The sequence below is a fragment of the Sarcophilus harrisii genome, chromosome 3, assembly GCF_902635505.1.
Source record: "Sarcophilus harrisii chromosome 3, mSarHar1.11, whole genome shotgun sequence".
NCBI lineage: Eukaryota > Metazoa > Chordata > Mammalia > Dasyuromorphia > Dasyuridae > Sarcophilus > Sarcophilus harrisii.
The window spans coordinates 376,482,401-376,498,390 of NC_045428.1; the positions used below are offsets into that span (position 1 = coordinate 376,482,401).

The following is a 15,990-nucleotide window of genomic DNA, read 5'->3' on the forward strand; positions in this document are numbered from 1 at the left end:
TTACCTGTTTTTTGAATCTTAAAATCTTTAACTTTGTTGATGATAAAGTTTATAATAAAAAAATGCTTAAGATGTTTAGTATTGTCTAAAAAAATTGAAATGAAGTTTTCAGATTTTGACTAAATGCTTTTCATTTTTAAACTTGGAAAGATAATTCTCTTTCCATCTCTGTCTCTGTCTGTCTCTCTGTCTCTCTGTCTCTGTCTTTGTCTCTGTTTCTCTGTCTCTATCTCTCTCTCAATGTGTGTGTCTCCATCTCTCTCTGACTCTCTGTCTCTCCCTCTTCGCTTCCTCCCTCCTTCTCCCAGCTGGGCATTATAGCAGATAAAAAGCAATTATGAGATTAGAACTGAAAGAGACTTAGAGAGCATTTAACAGGGATCTTAATCTGGGATCTATGAATTTCTAAAAAAAAAAAATGAGATATAATCAGCTTCCTTTGTAATCTTATTATTGTTTCATGCATTTAAAAGCATCATTCTGAGAAGGGTTCATTCAGTCCATAGTCCTCACTAGACCACTATAGATATCACAAAAATTTGAAGAACTTCTAATGTAATCCAACTCATTTATGGTTAAGGAAGAGATTTGAAATGATCTGCCTACAGAGGTATATATGTAATAATTATAAATAATAATTACTTAATTTTCATTTCCATAATAGTTTCATGTTTGGAAAGCACTTACTCTTTTTTGCCATCATGATAATACTGTGAGAGGAGTATTATAAGGATTATGTTTCTAATTTTTAGAAAAGGGAAAAATGACACAGGTTTAGTGATTTATTCATGGTTACCTAGCCATAAATATCATAGACTGGATTTGAATTCATGTCCTCATAACCTCCAAATGCATTTCTATCCATTATAAAATGTATGAAGTTGCAAAACTGGAATACAAACAGTTCTTCTGAAAGCAAATCTAGTGCTCTTATCACCACATGATTTTTTTTTACTTTCCTTATATTCCCAGTGCAGTGCTTAGTAACTGGCACATAGAAATCATTTAATAGATTCTTTTTAAATGACTAGAAAATGAACCTAATTTTTTGTATCTATATCTACTTCAAGCTTTCTTCCCATTCACCTTGCCTGAATTGACTGGTCGATTTAAATCAATTATTTTTCCTACTGAATTAAGTTTAACTGAATTAAACATTATCACTAAATAGTTTTGGTTTGATAATAAAAATAATATGCATATAGTCATGCATCTTATTTTCTAGTGATGATTTCTAGCTGTTAAAATGACACCCGTCTTTTAAAATTCAGCTGAAATGCAACCCCTTCTAAGAGGTAATGAAGATATGGGTTCTAGTTCTGCTCCAGATACTCACTAACTTTGTGTGACTTTGAGCAAATCACTTCACTTGATGGAACCTTGATTATCTGAAGTATAAAATTAGATAACTGGTCATCAAAATCCTTCCCAGTTTTAAATCTATAATCCTGTGATCCACTTTTTAAGAATTGATCTCTCTCTCATCCACATTTTCATAAAACTGTGTTTGTATCTTTCTAATAACACTTTTTTATTTTATATGATAATTATTTCTCTATATGTCATATTTCTCCCACCCCATTCCCCCCTGTATTCTGAGATTTTATGAGGACAGGAGACCATGTCCTATTTTTTTTTCTCTTTAGATCTCTTACATCACCTGATATAATACCTGAATTTGCTTAATCAATAATTGTTGAAACAATGGATATTCTTTTTACAATTAAGAGTTGTTTCTTAAAACATTAAAATTATTTGATATCAATAATGTCACCCCAAAGTTATTGCTTACTTGTAAAAGGTAGTAGATGTCTTTCTTTTTAACTGTCTGTATAAAATTGTGTTTATTTCAGTACACATTGCTTTATAACCTTTTTTTTTTTTAATATTCTTCAGTGTAACAGTGACTACGTGCCCGTGTGTGGTTCCAATGGGGATACCTATCAAAACGAGTGCTACTTGAGACAGGCAGCCTGCAAACAACAGAGTGAAATACTTGTGGCATCAGAGGGGTCATGTGCCGCAGGTATGTCTACTCAGAAAGTGACCTAAAACTGCATGTCAAGAGTGCATTTTTGGTTTTTCAGTTATGTTAGCTCCAAATGAAATTGATATTTTTGCTTTGCTTTGTGGTTAATGACTCCATACATCTTTAATCTGTGTGTGTGTGTGTGTGTGTAAAATCTGGCTGAAGCAAGAATTTGTCATAGTTGTATTTTAATACATATGTTATGCAGCATTTTATGAACTTCAGACAGATGAGAAGAAATTACATATAATTAGAAACCTGGATGGACTGGCCACATGCCAGACATACAGAAAGGAATTGTTTCAGATCTTTTCTGTTTAGAACAATAGCATTATGTCAACTGAAAGAAATGGAATACAAAAATTTTCATATCATGGAAGCTTCTTAAATATGGACTCAATTGAAGGTGTGGCTTATTTTCTCAAGTTCACACAATGTGATTCTCATTTGGGGGTAGAATCTCTTGAAGGACATATTGGTGATAGACATTATTTCTGAAGTCATCTGTCTTTCCTGGCTCAGTTAACCTTAAAGGCTACAAACTATTTTTCTTATATTGTTCCTAGTTTACAGAAAAGAAAATGAATAGGAAATCTGATTTAATATGTGCCAAAGCTATTCCTGTTGTCCTTTTGTGTGTTGTCATTTTATTAATGCAGACCAATGATATAGATGGAAAAAAAGTTAACTTAAAAGAAGAGAATGAGAAAGCCTTTGTTGTTGAAGGAAATCTTCAAATTGAAGTAGACTTTTTTTTTTAGTTAGGATGAAAGACTCAATAAGAAAGTACATGGGGCGGGAAGAACTACTTGATATACCACAGTGCCCTCTGATTGTTGCAACTATTAGGAAATACATGTCTTTCAGGAGAGTTGTGTTACTTTCTGAGAGATTGAGTGATCTGACTATTTTCAAAGAAAAATAATAATGCTATAAAAAACAGGCTTTGTCTAAGAATCAGTGTTAGGAAAAGTACTGCAGAGAAAAGACTTTTGCTATGGAAAAACTCATCTAAAATAACATGTACTTTTACAATAAGGATTGGGTTTATTTGTTGAAGGTAGAAGGTAGTCATAGTGGCAAAGAAAGGAAAATACAAAGGAAGCTGCTCATTATTTTTGTAGCACCCTTTGATCCTATAATACTGTAGATTAGCAAAAAAAAAAAAAAATAATAACAACATTCATCAAGGTGAAACTGGTCTGGCTAAATATGATTGGCCCCATCTCCCAGATAACTTACCTCTGAAGACTAAAAAAGAGAGAAAAGGAGAAGAGAAAGGAAGTAGATTCAACAAATTCTAATCTAGTACTCTCAGTTTTCATTTGTTGCAAGCTTTTGTAGTATTTTCTTAAAAGGATGGCTAGTAATCATTGAAAAAAGGAATAGTTAAAAGGCAGAAGAACTTTATCAAGAAAAGATCATAACAAACAACTTCACTTCCCTTCTTTAAAAAGTATTTCAGAGGAATACAATAGCTATACATACTCTAGATCCTTAGTAAAGAATTTGATTAAGTCCTTAATCCTTGTGTACAAGATTGAGAAATGTAGACTAAATACTAATTCAGGTAGGTAGATTCAAAGCTGTATGAATGAATGAAACCAAAGCATAATGATCAGAGAGATATGGAAACCTCTATGAAATGGTACATAGACAAAATAAAAATAAATGTAACAAGAAAAATAAAATCAATGTGGCCTGTCAGTTAACTCTGGTCACATATCAAGTACAGTATTAGCATCATATTTTCATGGTTTAACTTTTTTCTAAGCAATTAATACTTTTTTGTATATCATAGCAGTTATTTGAGTGTTTGTTGGGAATGTTATATTTTGAAAAGCAAAATGATTAATATTTTTGTTAAAATCCAAAGTATATTTATTAATGGTTAAATATTAACATGAAGGGAGATTTCCAATGCAGAGATTTCTCTATGGGTCTTTTGTTATTTAACATTTTTTGTTGATGATTTGGAGAAATGTGGTTCTCAAATTAGTAGGTGAAACAGAGGGAGAGATCAAATACACTGGATAAAAGTTATGATTTGAAAAGATGGTGATAGGCCTTTTAATATGGCTAAATGCCAATTCTTATGTTTGGGAACAAAAAAATAAGTCATTTGACAAAAACAAGTTGGAAATGACATGGCTAGATACCAGTTTGCCTTTAAAAAGAGATCTGCTGTTTTAGTCATTTTAAAAACTTAATATGAGTCAACAGCATCAAAATCAATTCATTTCAGCAAGCATTTAGTAAACACCAACTTATGTTCTGGGTTCTATGCCAAGCACTAGGGATACAAGCACAAAAATGAAGTAAGCTTTGTCCTATAAATATAAATATAGCATTGACTTAATACTTAATATGTGCCAAGCGTGGGTCTAAATGCTAGAAAGATAATACAGTAAAGAAGCTTACATTCTATGGAAGGAAATAGCATAAACACAGAGAAGCAAATATTTAATATGTACAAGATAAATACAATTTCAGGGATAAGATTAAGAACAGAGGAAACTGGGAAAAGTTTCTCGTAGGAAAATTCCAAGTCTTTAAAAAAAGAGTGAGTACAAAAGTGGAATGGCCACCGTGATTGGGTTTCTGTTGTTCACTCACATCTGAAGCTTTGTAACCCCATTTCAGGTTTTCTTAGTAACAGTACTGGAATGGTTTGCCTTTCCTTCTCTAGCTCATTTTGCAGATGAGGAAACTGAGGCAAACAATGTAAAATCACTTTTCCAAGATCACACAACAGTAACTGAGGCCAGATGTGAACTCAGTTCTTCCTAACTCTACCCACTGTACTACCTAGCTGCCACTTAATGGGGACCCCATCACTAGAAATTTTAAGCAATGACTGGATGACCATTTGTCCGAATTAGGTTTTCATTTGATGAAGTTAGTATTGCTAGTTATGAACCATCAGGGTTGCTCACTACTGAAGAGTGAATGTAATAAAGCAAGTTAGAAGAGAATTATGAGCAAGCATTGGCCTTCCTCAGTTGGAAAGATTCAAAAGGACCTGTGGTCCTATAACCAAAAGGTTAGGAAGTTGGGTCAATCATATTGAGAAAGGTTAGAAAACTTTTCTGGACATACTGGGAGAAAGAATGGTAAGAAATAAAGATACCTAAGAAGAAATTAAGTGGGTGATGATTCATTAGGAGTAGAAAAAAAATAAGGAAAGACAGTGGGCCTTTGCTGCCAGCTTCTAAGCAAAAAATAAAGCAAGAGACATTGAGAGGGACATATCTAAAGGTAACAGAGCATGTAAACAAGTCCTGGGATTTTTATGTGGCCAGTGATACTTGCTAGCAAGTGTTATTTCCCTATTTTCTAAATTTCAAGCTGTCATCAGCATATGCATTTTCATTCCCATACTTTCTTCAAGTCTTAATACCCTGTTCCCTGATGTATTGATAATACTATAAAAATAAACACTTAGTCAAGTAGAAAATTTAATCACAATTGAGCGATCCATCCTTGGCTCATCAACACATCTAGACTTCTACAAGATTTAATTAGTAAATCAGTCTTGCAGAATGTATCTTCCATTGACTTATAAATCTGAAGGGTTTTTGATCTGAATAATGATGGAGGTACAAAAGTGATTTAGATTAACCAGGTCTGACTGTAAATAAATTGGGGTTCTGACTTTTGATATCCAAATGGAATCCCAATCTCAACTCTTTAAATTTGCCATTTATTTTCTAATTCTCTTTGACACCAAATGGAGGCTGCAACCTGTGATCCTGAGAAATATACATTACTAGAAGATGGAACTTTCTATTTATTTCATAATATTAAATTTATAAAGAAATCTGTCTTTGTATTGAGAAACATCTTATTAGTAAAGTCTGACATTTCATATTCTGATTCACATTCTAATATACACTGTTTCACACTCTAATTACACTCTAATTCATACATTCACACTCTAATATAAAGGAAGCATATAGGAGTCAAAGTTATAGCTACTTATTTACATGTTGCCATCCCCCATTGGAGCATGATCTCCCAGAAGACAAACTGGTTTTTGCCCTTCTTTGTATCCCTAGCACTTAGCACAGGGCCTGACAATTAGTAAACATTTCATGATTGCATATTGATTGAATATGACTAAATAACAGTGTGGGTAGGAAAAAGGTCTTAGGGTCATCACATGTGGAGTATTATGAACAATTCTGAATGAGAAGGGTTAGAAAGAACATTGACAAACTGTGACATGCTCAGAAAAAAAAGTAATTACGATGATGGAAGGACTTGAACTTCTGTTATATAAAGATTGGTTGAGGAAACTAAAAACATTTAGCATGAAAAGAGAAGTCTTGTGTTAAATATTGAATTGTCTTCAATCAATGGATAACTATCATGGTTGAGTGGGATTAGCCATCCAAAATGGGATGGCTTATAGGGATATGTGGTCATTCAGTATCATTTTCTCCAATGCATTCATTTGCTCCTTCCGTATGTTTGTTATTTGTGTCAAGCTAGAAATGAGAGGGGTCATTGAAGTCTTTTATGTCTAAAAAATATATATTACTGACAAAGTAGTCATATTATTTTGATATACATATATATAAATATATATACCGCTATATGTACATATACATAAATATATATACATATATATAAAATATATATTACTTGACAAAAAGTGTTGTAACAAAAAGTGGAAAGAACTTGACTATGATGGTCAAAAAGCCTTGTTTTGAAAATCCATTAATTAACACATGTATAACATTGGAAAAGTCATTCATCCCTTTGAGTCTTAGTTTCTTTATCTATAAAATGGAAATACTTTATTAGTTGGTTTCTAATCCAGTGGTGACTTAGCTTTAAATATAAAATTTTGATTTGCTTTTCACTTTTTCCCTTTAAACATACATGTGCATTAGAAACTCCCAATATAATATTATTAAGCTACTATTTTAATATACTTATGGTTTTTAAAAATATAGTAATGCAAATATTCTTATTTATTTTGAAGCTAAGTACAATAGAATCCCATTCTCATAGTAACTCACAAAATCAATATAATGTGGACTAATTATTATTACAGAACTTGAAAATATGCTATAGGTTATTCATTCCTCCTAGGACAAAACAAATTCTCTAATATAGCCTAAAGTAAATATAACAAAGTTGACCTTTGAGGTAAGTACTGTTCCCTAGTGCCAACTTCATAAGGGGAACAAGTGGACAAGTGGTTGTTCACATCAAAATAGTTGCCTTAATTTGTTACTACCAAAATGGAAGGATGGCAAAAGGACATTTTTGTAATGAAAAGGGAGGTACAAAAAGGGCTGAGAGGCATAGAGGGAAGGTATATCTTATTTCTTTTCACATAGGAACAGACAGACACTTTGCAGGGATGACTTTGTAGCCTCGGGCATATCTAACTCAAATAGGATATCAGAGCTAGAACAAAAACTGTTCCATTTCTCTCCAGAACCCAAATCTTCTGACTTGGGGTGTGAAGGGGCAAAGAATGGGGTTCAATTATCTAGTGAATGCACCTGGAAACATAACTCCCTAAAGATAAAAAGCTTTTCTTTGTTATAATATGTGCGAAAAGAGTAGAGAGACACTATTTCTTCCTGATGAACCAGTAAAAAACAATTCTTAGTACAAAGGGGAAAACTGAGCTTAGCATTATATTGATTTCGTAAAGAAAAAAGAGTGATTTCAGTTCCTTCAGTAGATATCATCTATAATTACTTATATATTTGTGAAAAGTATTAGCAATTTAATATGAAGATATTCATTTTTAAATGCTATTCTCTTTGTATGCATCCAATTTACAAGGATAGGCATGTCAATTAACTGTTTATGCTACTGTATTCCTTGGAGTGTTACATCTGTGAAACTCACTGATTGTTACAAGCATCTCTTTTCACTGTAATTTTTATTTTCTATTTAATGCTGAATTGATTCGATTAAAAATAAATACAGAAGATTTTTCCTAGAAAATGTAAGATGAATCTAAAATTTGGATGCACTTTTACTTTTGAGATATTAAATTTGATAAGAGCAAAAAAATTAGTTTTTTTCTAAGGTATTTGAAATGAAAAATCAAGTTCATTCTCCTAAAAAATTAAGTGATCATATTAGATATCTATAATTTACTCAATTGATATAATATCTTTAGCTATTAAGATAGACATAAAATAAGCAAAAAGTGTCATTTTTATATTTATTCATTATTTCCTTATTTTTCAGATGCAGGATCAGGATCTGGAGATGGAGGTAGGAATTGTTTTATAATAAGTCTGAAATTTTATACATATATGTTTGTTAAGTGGGTATATTATACTTTTCTTGTTTATAATTTATAAAAAAATAATCTGAATATTTGACAAGGATGAATATTATATACATCATTAGTTAAGTAAGTTTTTATCTTATGCAATTTATTTTATATTATTTACAAGCTATTCTAAAAACTCCATCTACTATTTCCAGTTCATTAATATGTTTTAGAGTCTGTATGCTTTCTATTTGTAAAGTCCTGCTAAGATTTTCAGTATTGATAAGCTTCTTGATATAAATTTCCAAAAAGTGATTGATAATACCTAAGAAAATTTTGGATAAAATTCTTGAAACATCATTTAAAAAAACATTCTGTTTTGATGGGTATCCATCATGTCAAAATGTCTGAGTTTTAAATAAGTTTCACTAAAAATATTTTGACCCACAATATGAAACTAAAGGATATTTTGCATGAGAAAAATGAAGTGAAAAATAAAAACATTTTAAACCAGAATTTTAATCAATGAAAAGGAAGATCACATCTTTATTTTTTTAATTGGCCTAACATTGGTCATAATTGCAAAAACATAACTTATTTTCAAACTTTATTGTGTCTTTAAAAACATTCAGGATAAAATCAAGTTAGGCTAAAAAGACTTAAAACTCAATTTGACATACGAATTTTTCAACATAGATTTTATTTATTGAATCTGTTTTAAGGTATTTTTGCAGATGAAAGGCAACTAGGATTAAGCTTATAGAAAGAGCAAGAAATGTGAATCATACTGTGTCTGATTTAAACAAAATATGGTGGCTATGAACATGACCATTCTTCCAAGATAATGAATTTCTGCCTTATGTTGCATAGCAACAGAAAGCATGATTTCCAAATAATTTTAAGCTAAAAGCAGAATTCAAGTTTGACAAAAGACAAGTAGAAGAGGACCATGGGGAGACTAGACAGCTGCTTAGAAAGTGAATCTGTGAAGTAGATAAGATCTATTGGCACATTGTATTCGAAAGGTCTACAGAACTGCCTTAAATAATCTAAGGCTTAGTTGGCAACCTGAGCAGTAGGCTAGGTAGAGAAGTAGACCACCTCATTATGTGAAATCAAAGACAATGCACGGTTTTTCCATAAAAGCTATAATACAGTCCTCTAGTCAAGAGTGAGTGTTACTAGAGCATGAAATGTAGTTTCAACATCAAATGATATGCTATAGGCCACAATCTTTCAATATCTTTAAGAAGATAAAGATTTTTGCTCCCTGATTAATATACCACTCCTGAGAAAGCTTCCCTTGAGGTTTCAAAAACATGAGCTGGAAAAGCAAATGAAGCCATAAAAAAATTTTTTCTCTTAGGTGTTTCACCATTAAAATGTTAAGAAATTGATCAATTTAGAAAATGTTCCCTGTGGAAGTTGTTTATATGCAAAATTCTGTATGTTTTCCAGCTGTTTGATGCTTGTGTAGACAACTCAATTTCAAGTACATTGTGTCAGCCCTGTTCTACCATTTCTACAACAAAACCTGATTATTTTCTAGGATCATTTAAACAAAAAAACTTGTGAATCAAACATTTTACTAGTACTTCTAATGTATTCAGAATTTGGGGTTTTTTTTAATAGGAACTTAATTCATTTGTCTATTTTTGCATTCCTTAATTTGTTCATATCTCAAATCATTTTTTTATTCTTTTTTTCTTTCATCTCTTTTCTCATCAGAAGCAGGTGGCTTATGGTTTCATTCAGTCTGATATTACTTTATATAAGTGATTATGAATTCTTGTTTCTTTTTTTTTCTTCTCCTGTTTCTTTGTTTTCATTTCTAATTTGAAGAATGAACCAAAACAAAATTTTAAAAAATGTACCACAGAATAAATACAGAAAACATAAAGAGTATTATTTCATTGCAAGAAGTGGTAAAGAGCATACCTTCATACAATGTGTATGAATTTATATACATGTATTATGAACGTGTGTGCATTCTCATCTGTGCTATTTTAGCATGAAAAACTTGTGTTTTTTTAATTATTTTATTACAAGATAGTGATAAACTGTCTATCCAGAATATTATAACCTAGGGTAGAATGAGCTAAATAAAAAGATACAATCTTACATATCTTGAAGCCCACTTTATTGAATAATCGGGAGTGCCAAATCCATATTTTAACGGTATTTTTTAATCAGTTCTTAAATTGGGCCAGTGTTTGTAGGGCATTAAAACAGTTGGGTGATATTGTGTTCCTTTCAGTTAATTGAACATAATTAAATTAGTTGAGGTTGTTGGGTTATTATAGTTATCTCATAAATTAGATACTCTTGATTGAGCCAAGAGGCATTTTTCCCACAGGGTTTTGGAAAAATTAGGAGTATCTTAGGAGTATCTGTGCACATACTTACAGATGTAGCTAACCAATGCTGTTTTGAGCCCTTTGTTACTTTTAATACAAGTTAAATAGCTACAGGTAGATGTGCTTTTGTTTAAATGGTAAAGTTAGCATGTGATAAATATTGTAATTTAAACACAAAATTCTGAGGTTCAAATTTGACTTTTCCCATTTTTTTTTTAGCTTTTTTTAAGGGAGGGGAGTATTGTTCTAGCATTTAAAATGGGACTAGGTGATTTTCTTAATTGTTAAAACCACTATTGTAAGAACATAATATTTATAATTCTCTGCAACTGAGGGGGATTTTTTATTGTCATGTAAAAGTGAAATCTCTGTCAAATGCATATTAATCAATCTATGCAAATTCTCTATGGAATTTAAAAATATAAAATTATTTATTTGTATGGGTAAGGGAGCCTATTAAATTGTGATCAGTGTTTGTATAAAATTGTGTTTACATAGGACATTACCTGAACATGTGCAGGCATGCATAGAATTTGCATGAAGCAATAATGAGTTGTAGACGTTTCATGTAAATCTCATGTATTGATGTTTCCCAATGTGATAGCTCATTCCTTTTGATGAAAATGGAATTTCATTAGCATAGATGACACATATTGTCCACTTAGAAAATAATAAACTGCACTGCTTGTCTTATTACATATTAAAATAGGAAATGTTTGGTTCAAAACATTTTGTATCAAATAATCTCTTATGTTCTGACTGAAACATTTAGAATGAACTATAATTAATTGTCAGATATGAGGTGTTGGTTGTTGTTGTTTTTTTTTTTTAGTTGTTGGTTTTTTACCAAGAAATATGACAGAACAGGGGAGTAAATTCCAAACAATTTTGGAAGATGCTTTGAAGAATAGGAGTTGCATTTCATTTACATGAATGTTTGGATATTTTATATTGTTAGTAGGAAAGAGAGAGAGAGAGAGAGAGAGAGAGAGAGAGAGAGAGAGAGAGAGAGAGTGTGTGTGTGTGTGTGTGTGTTTGAGACAGAGACAAAGAAAGAGAGAAAGAGAGAGAGAGAGAGAAAGGGTGTGTGTGTGTGTGTGTGTGTGTGTGTGTGTAGGAAGAATAATAGCATCTTATCCACCCACAAGCTTTCTTAGGCAGCAGATACTGCAGTAGAAATTAGTATTAAAGTAGTATTACTCTTGAAAACCAGGGTTATGTGGGTGGCTGAAAGATAACCCCACCCCTTTCCTCTCCCCACCTCTCAAAATGGTACTAAAAAGAACAAAGCTTTGAAGATCTTCCTCTATGTCATGTATTATAAAGCTTCTGGATTTACTGAGATTTTATTGGTTGACTCTCTAACTAAGCAAAATTAAAGGAAATCAGTATTTAACCTTTTAATAATCATCACAAAGAAATTTCTTGATTACTTATTATGTGCATTGAATGGTTATAGTTGCAACAAAAATAATTCACAATTAAAATATTTGTTATAATACTCAGTAGCTTTAGTAAATATAATTTTATAAAATAATAAAGATTGAGGACTTTTCTAAAAGATACAGCAGAATTTTGATATAAATACTTTGGGTATACTAATATTGTACAAATAAAAGGAGTATTTGGAATGGGAAGGGCTAAATTATCCAGACAATTGAAATTACAAAGATCTGACTTAGAAAGCTAGTTTCCATAAAGTATTTTACAATGAACAGCTACATTATGTGATATGTCCTTTGTTTAGCTTAATGATCTCTGAAATGCCATAATTTTAAAGTTTTACTTCATCTCTGTTAATACCATAATAAAAAGGAAAGTTTTAAATTGTGAAAGGAGCTAAATATTATGCATCACTTAGCAAACATTTAGGAAGTTTTAATTTTGGAAGTTAATTCAAAATGCATCTCTCCACCATGGTACTAATGAAGTCTTGTCTAAAAACACAAAAAATTGACAAGATGCTTTAAGCTGTTCAAAATTGTTCAAAATTTAATTATTTGTACTTGGAAAAACAAAAATAAAAGCAAAAACCAGAAACTTGAGACTCTAAATACATTCTTAAACAACAACAAAAAAATCAACTTTTATTCTACAAATGTGCTAAGATAAAGTAAAACAATTCATCTTCAAATATTTAATTTTGCCATAGGTTCTATTTTTATTTACATTACTGAGACAAATTAGTGCCCTGCCCTCCTAATGCTAGAATAAGGTTCTGGCAACCTTAGCCAAAATGAAGATGCTTTCAAGCAGAAAGGGAAAAAAAAATGTGCCTAACCCTGTTTTTCTCTATTGGGTCAGCAGTGCTGCTCAAGAGGCCTGCAATTGACAAGTAGCTCATCAATTGAAAGTAGATTCAGCTGTACTGCTTATCCAGTAGGGAAATCCTACCAAGCATGCAAGATTTGAGATTCTCCAAGGGCAGAACATGCAGGGAAAAGAAGAAACCATTGTTTTTCCTCTGCATTCCCATTGCCGAGATTTACTGCTTTGCCTCAAGATGAGTTTACAGAATTCTGAAAGTCAGTTGCAGTCTGATCTCAGCATTTTAAAGGTTAGAATCTGTCTTACCTTTTCTGCAACAGAGAGAAACAGTATCTGCAAGGAGGAACATAGCTGAGGAAGGATGAATGAGGCACTGATGGGATGAAGAAACTGGGAGAAAGAAAAAAGAAATGTGGACAAGGAAAAAATTTTAAATGGGAATGGTAAAAATCAAAAGAAAGAAAATAGTGTTTGTTTTTAACATTGATTTGTTTTCACTCATTGTCACCAAAATTTAGAGCTCCTTTTCTTATGTTTATTGAGGATATGATATCTAATTATACATACTTCTAGCTCTTCTCTCTCCTAGACTGTCATAGGCTCTAATCACTTTATTCTTGGACGCTTATAATAGCCTGCTTTCTAGTTAACCTCCAAGTCTCTCTCAACTCCAGTTCATTCTTCACTAAGCTGTCAAATTGATCTTCCTTAAAGCACAGGTCTAACCTTTTCACATACATCAAACACAACACACACACACACACACACACACACACACACACCAGTGACTCCCTATCACAATCAGAATCAAAATCCTATTTGGTGTTCAAAGCTCTCCATAACTTTGTATTCCAGTATGTTATGTGTTGGTGTGTTTTGTATTTTAACACATGGTTTTGAAGATTAACAAAGGAAAATAATGAAATTTTTTAAAATATATCTCCTGTGCTACCAGATTCTTAATCTATACTTGAGTTGTTTTCATTGGATCCATTACTAATAGAACAAATGTTCTAAACTTGATCTTTTCACCTTCCCTCTCATTTTTTCCATTTGCATTTTTCTTCCTTTCTCCTTATAGTAATCTTGTCTAAATAGCATCTGTTTCAATCTGTTACTGTTGTCCTTTTGTGCAGCCCACATGCAAAAGCATCCTGTGAGTGTGATAGTTTTGGGATCCCTTATTTTGACTATTCCATCCTAATGCCAGTTTGCAGGCAGACACATAAAATAGTTGTTTCATTCAATTGGGCCTACACCAATGGCCTTACTTTTCAGTGAATATTCAAAGCCACTTATCAAATTTGTTTGCACCTCCTGTGCACAAGTTTGGTTTACATTATATTATATTTTTATGTGTATATGTACGTGTAAGGCTCAGATATTCAGAGAAAATTTCCTTAAGAGTTTATAGTTTAGTAGATAATACAACAGGGAGACTGGCCAAAGAGAGCCTATTACTCCTTAGAACTTGCTGGAATTTGCTTTTTTCTGGTGGGTTGGTTATAAAAAGCATATCCAAATTTTCTACTACATATAAGGTGATATGCTAGATTTTGATGAAATAATTACTACTCCAAAAGAAAATTTATTCTAATAGGGGTAGGAAGTAGAGGGAAAATAATTATTTATATAAGAATTATATACAATAAATAGAAAGAGAAGGCATGGAAATAAATACAATATAGTTAGGAAGAAAGAGTGTCAGAAATTGGGGAAATAAGAATGATTTCAAATAGATGGAATCGTTTAAGTTGCATCTGAAAAGAAAAGAAACAAGGTCTCCTTTAAAAGAGAGTATATTCCAGGGATTGGGGTGGGTGGGTGAACAGTGCAATGACTTAGAGATGGGATATGGAGTACAAGGGATGAGAAATAGTTTGGTCGAACTTCAGGGGATGTGTGTGGGGATGGGGAAGAGGGGGAATGGGGCAGAGTAATATATAGTTGAATTGGAAAGATCAATTGAAGCCAGGTTGTGAAGCTTATGAAGGATTGTCAAAGCTAAACAGTGAAATTTAAAAGTTTATCCTAAAGGCAATAAGAAATACTGGAATGTATTTAGTAGAGAAGTGATATGATCAGATCAGCATTTAAGGAAAATCACTTTGGCAGCTGTGTGAAACATAGATTGGAGAGAAAAGAGCTTTGAGCTGGGATAGCAACTAGGACACCATTGAAATGAATTTAGGGATGGACTAGTTAGTATTGAACCAACATTAAATCTGTGGGAATAGAGAGAAACAGATAGGGAGATAAAAATCTAATCTTCATCTTAATCAATAAAAATTTATTTAATTCCTGATTTATGTCAGACACTGTGATAAGTGCTGATGACACAAAAAGAAGGAAAAGACAATTCCTGACTTCAAAGAGTTTGCAATTTAATGGAGATTCTTATTTTAATTATTGGCTTTCAAGTTTATGCACCATACCAAAACTAGTACTTTTGGCATAGAGTTCTCATCATAGATTCTCCTCTTAAAAAAAAAAGGAGGAGGGAATTGGACAAGACAAGATGGAAGAAACTTAGATGACCCATAGGCCAACCCCTTTTATTGAAATTCAAGAGTTGAGAGATTTGCCCAAAGCAGGATAGATAATGACTATTAGGCAGGATTTGAATTCTAGATTCTAGAGTTGCTGCTCTTTCTATATGCCCCCATGTTATGTTTTTTACAATTTTAAGCAAAAACATGACTAGTTATAATTTTGTATCATAGTTTTTGAAGGTCATTTAGGTCTTGTAGTATATCTTATAATTTTCATAAATTGGAGAACTTCTGTGGGACAATGAAAGTTAATGGAATAATAATTAAAATGTATACAGAATTTTCTATGTGCCAGGCACTGTGTTATTTTGTTTGATCTTCAGCAAACCTAGGAGGCAAGTACCATTACTATCTCCATTTTATAGATGAGAAAACTGAAACAAAGGTCAAATGACTTGTGTAACGTCACACAGATAATAAAGATTTGAGGCTGGGTTTGAACTCATGTCTTCCTAACTAAAGACTCAGCTCTCTGTCCACTGTACCATCTAACTGCCCTACATATAAAATACAACAGGTGTGAACATATAGCAT

The 15,990-nt window shown here is 32.0% G+C and overlaps 1 protein-coding gene across 1 annotated transcript in view; it reads left to right on the top strand.

The window, feature by feature from the left end:
• Positions 1-15,990, top strand: part of TMEFF2 (transmembrane protein with EGF like and two follistatin like domains 2) — a 280,237-nt gene that overhangs the window by 12,250 nt on the left and 251,997 nt on the right. Inside the window, exons 3-4 of the mRNA XM_003764055.4 lie at positions 1,897-2,026; positions 8,252-8,278. Of these exons, the coding sequence (XP_003764103.1) occupies positions 1,897-2,026; positions 8,252-8,278 (157 nt within the window). The remainder of the gene's footprint in view (positions 1-1,896; positions 2,027-8,251; positions 8,279-15,990) is intronic.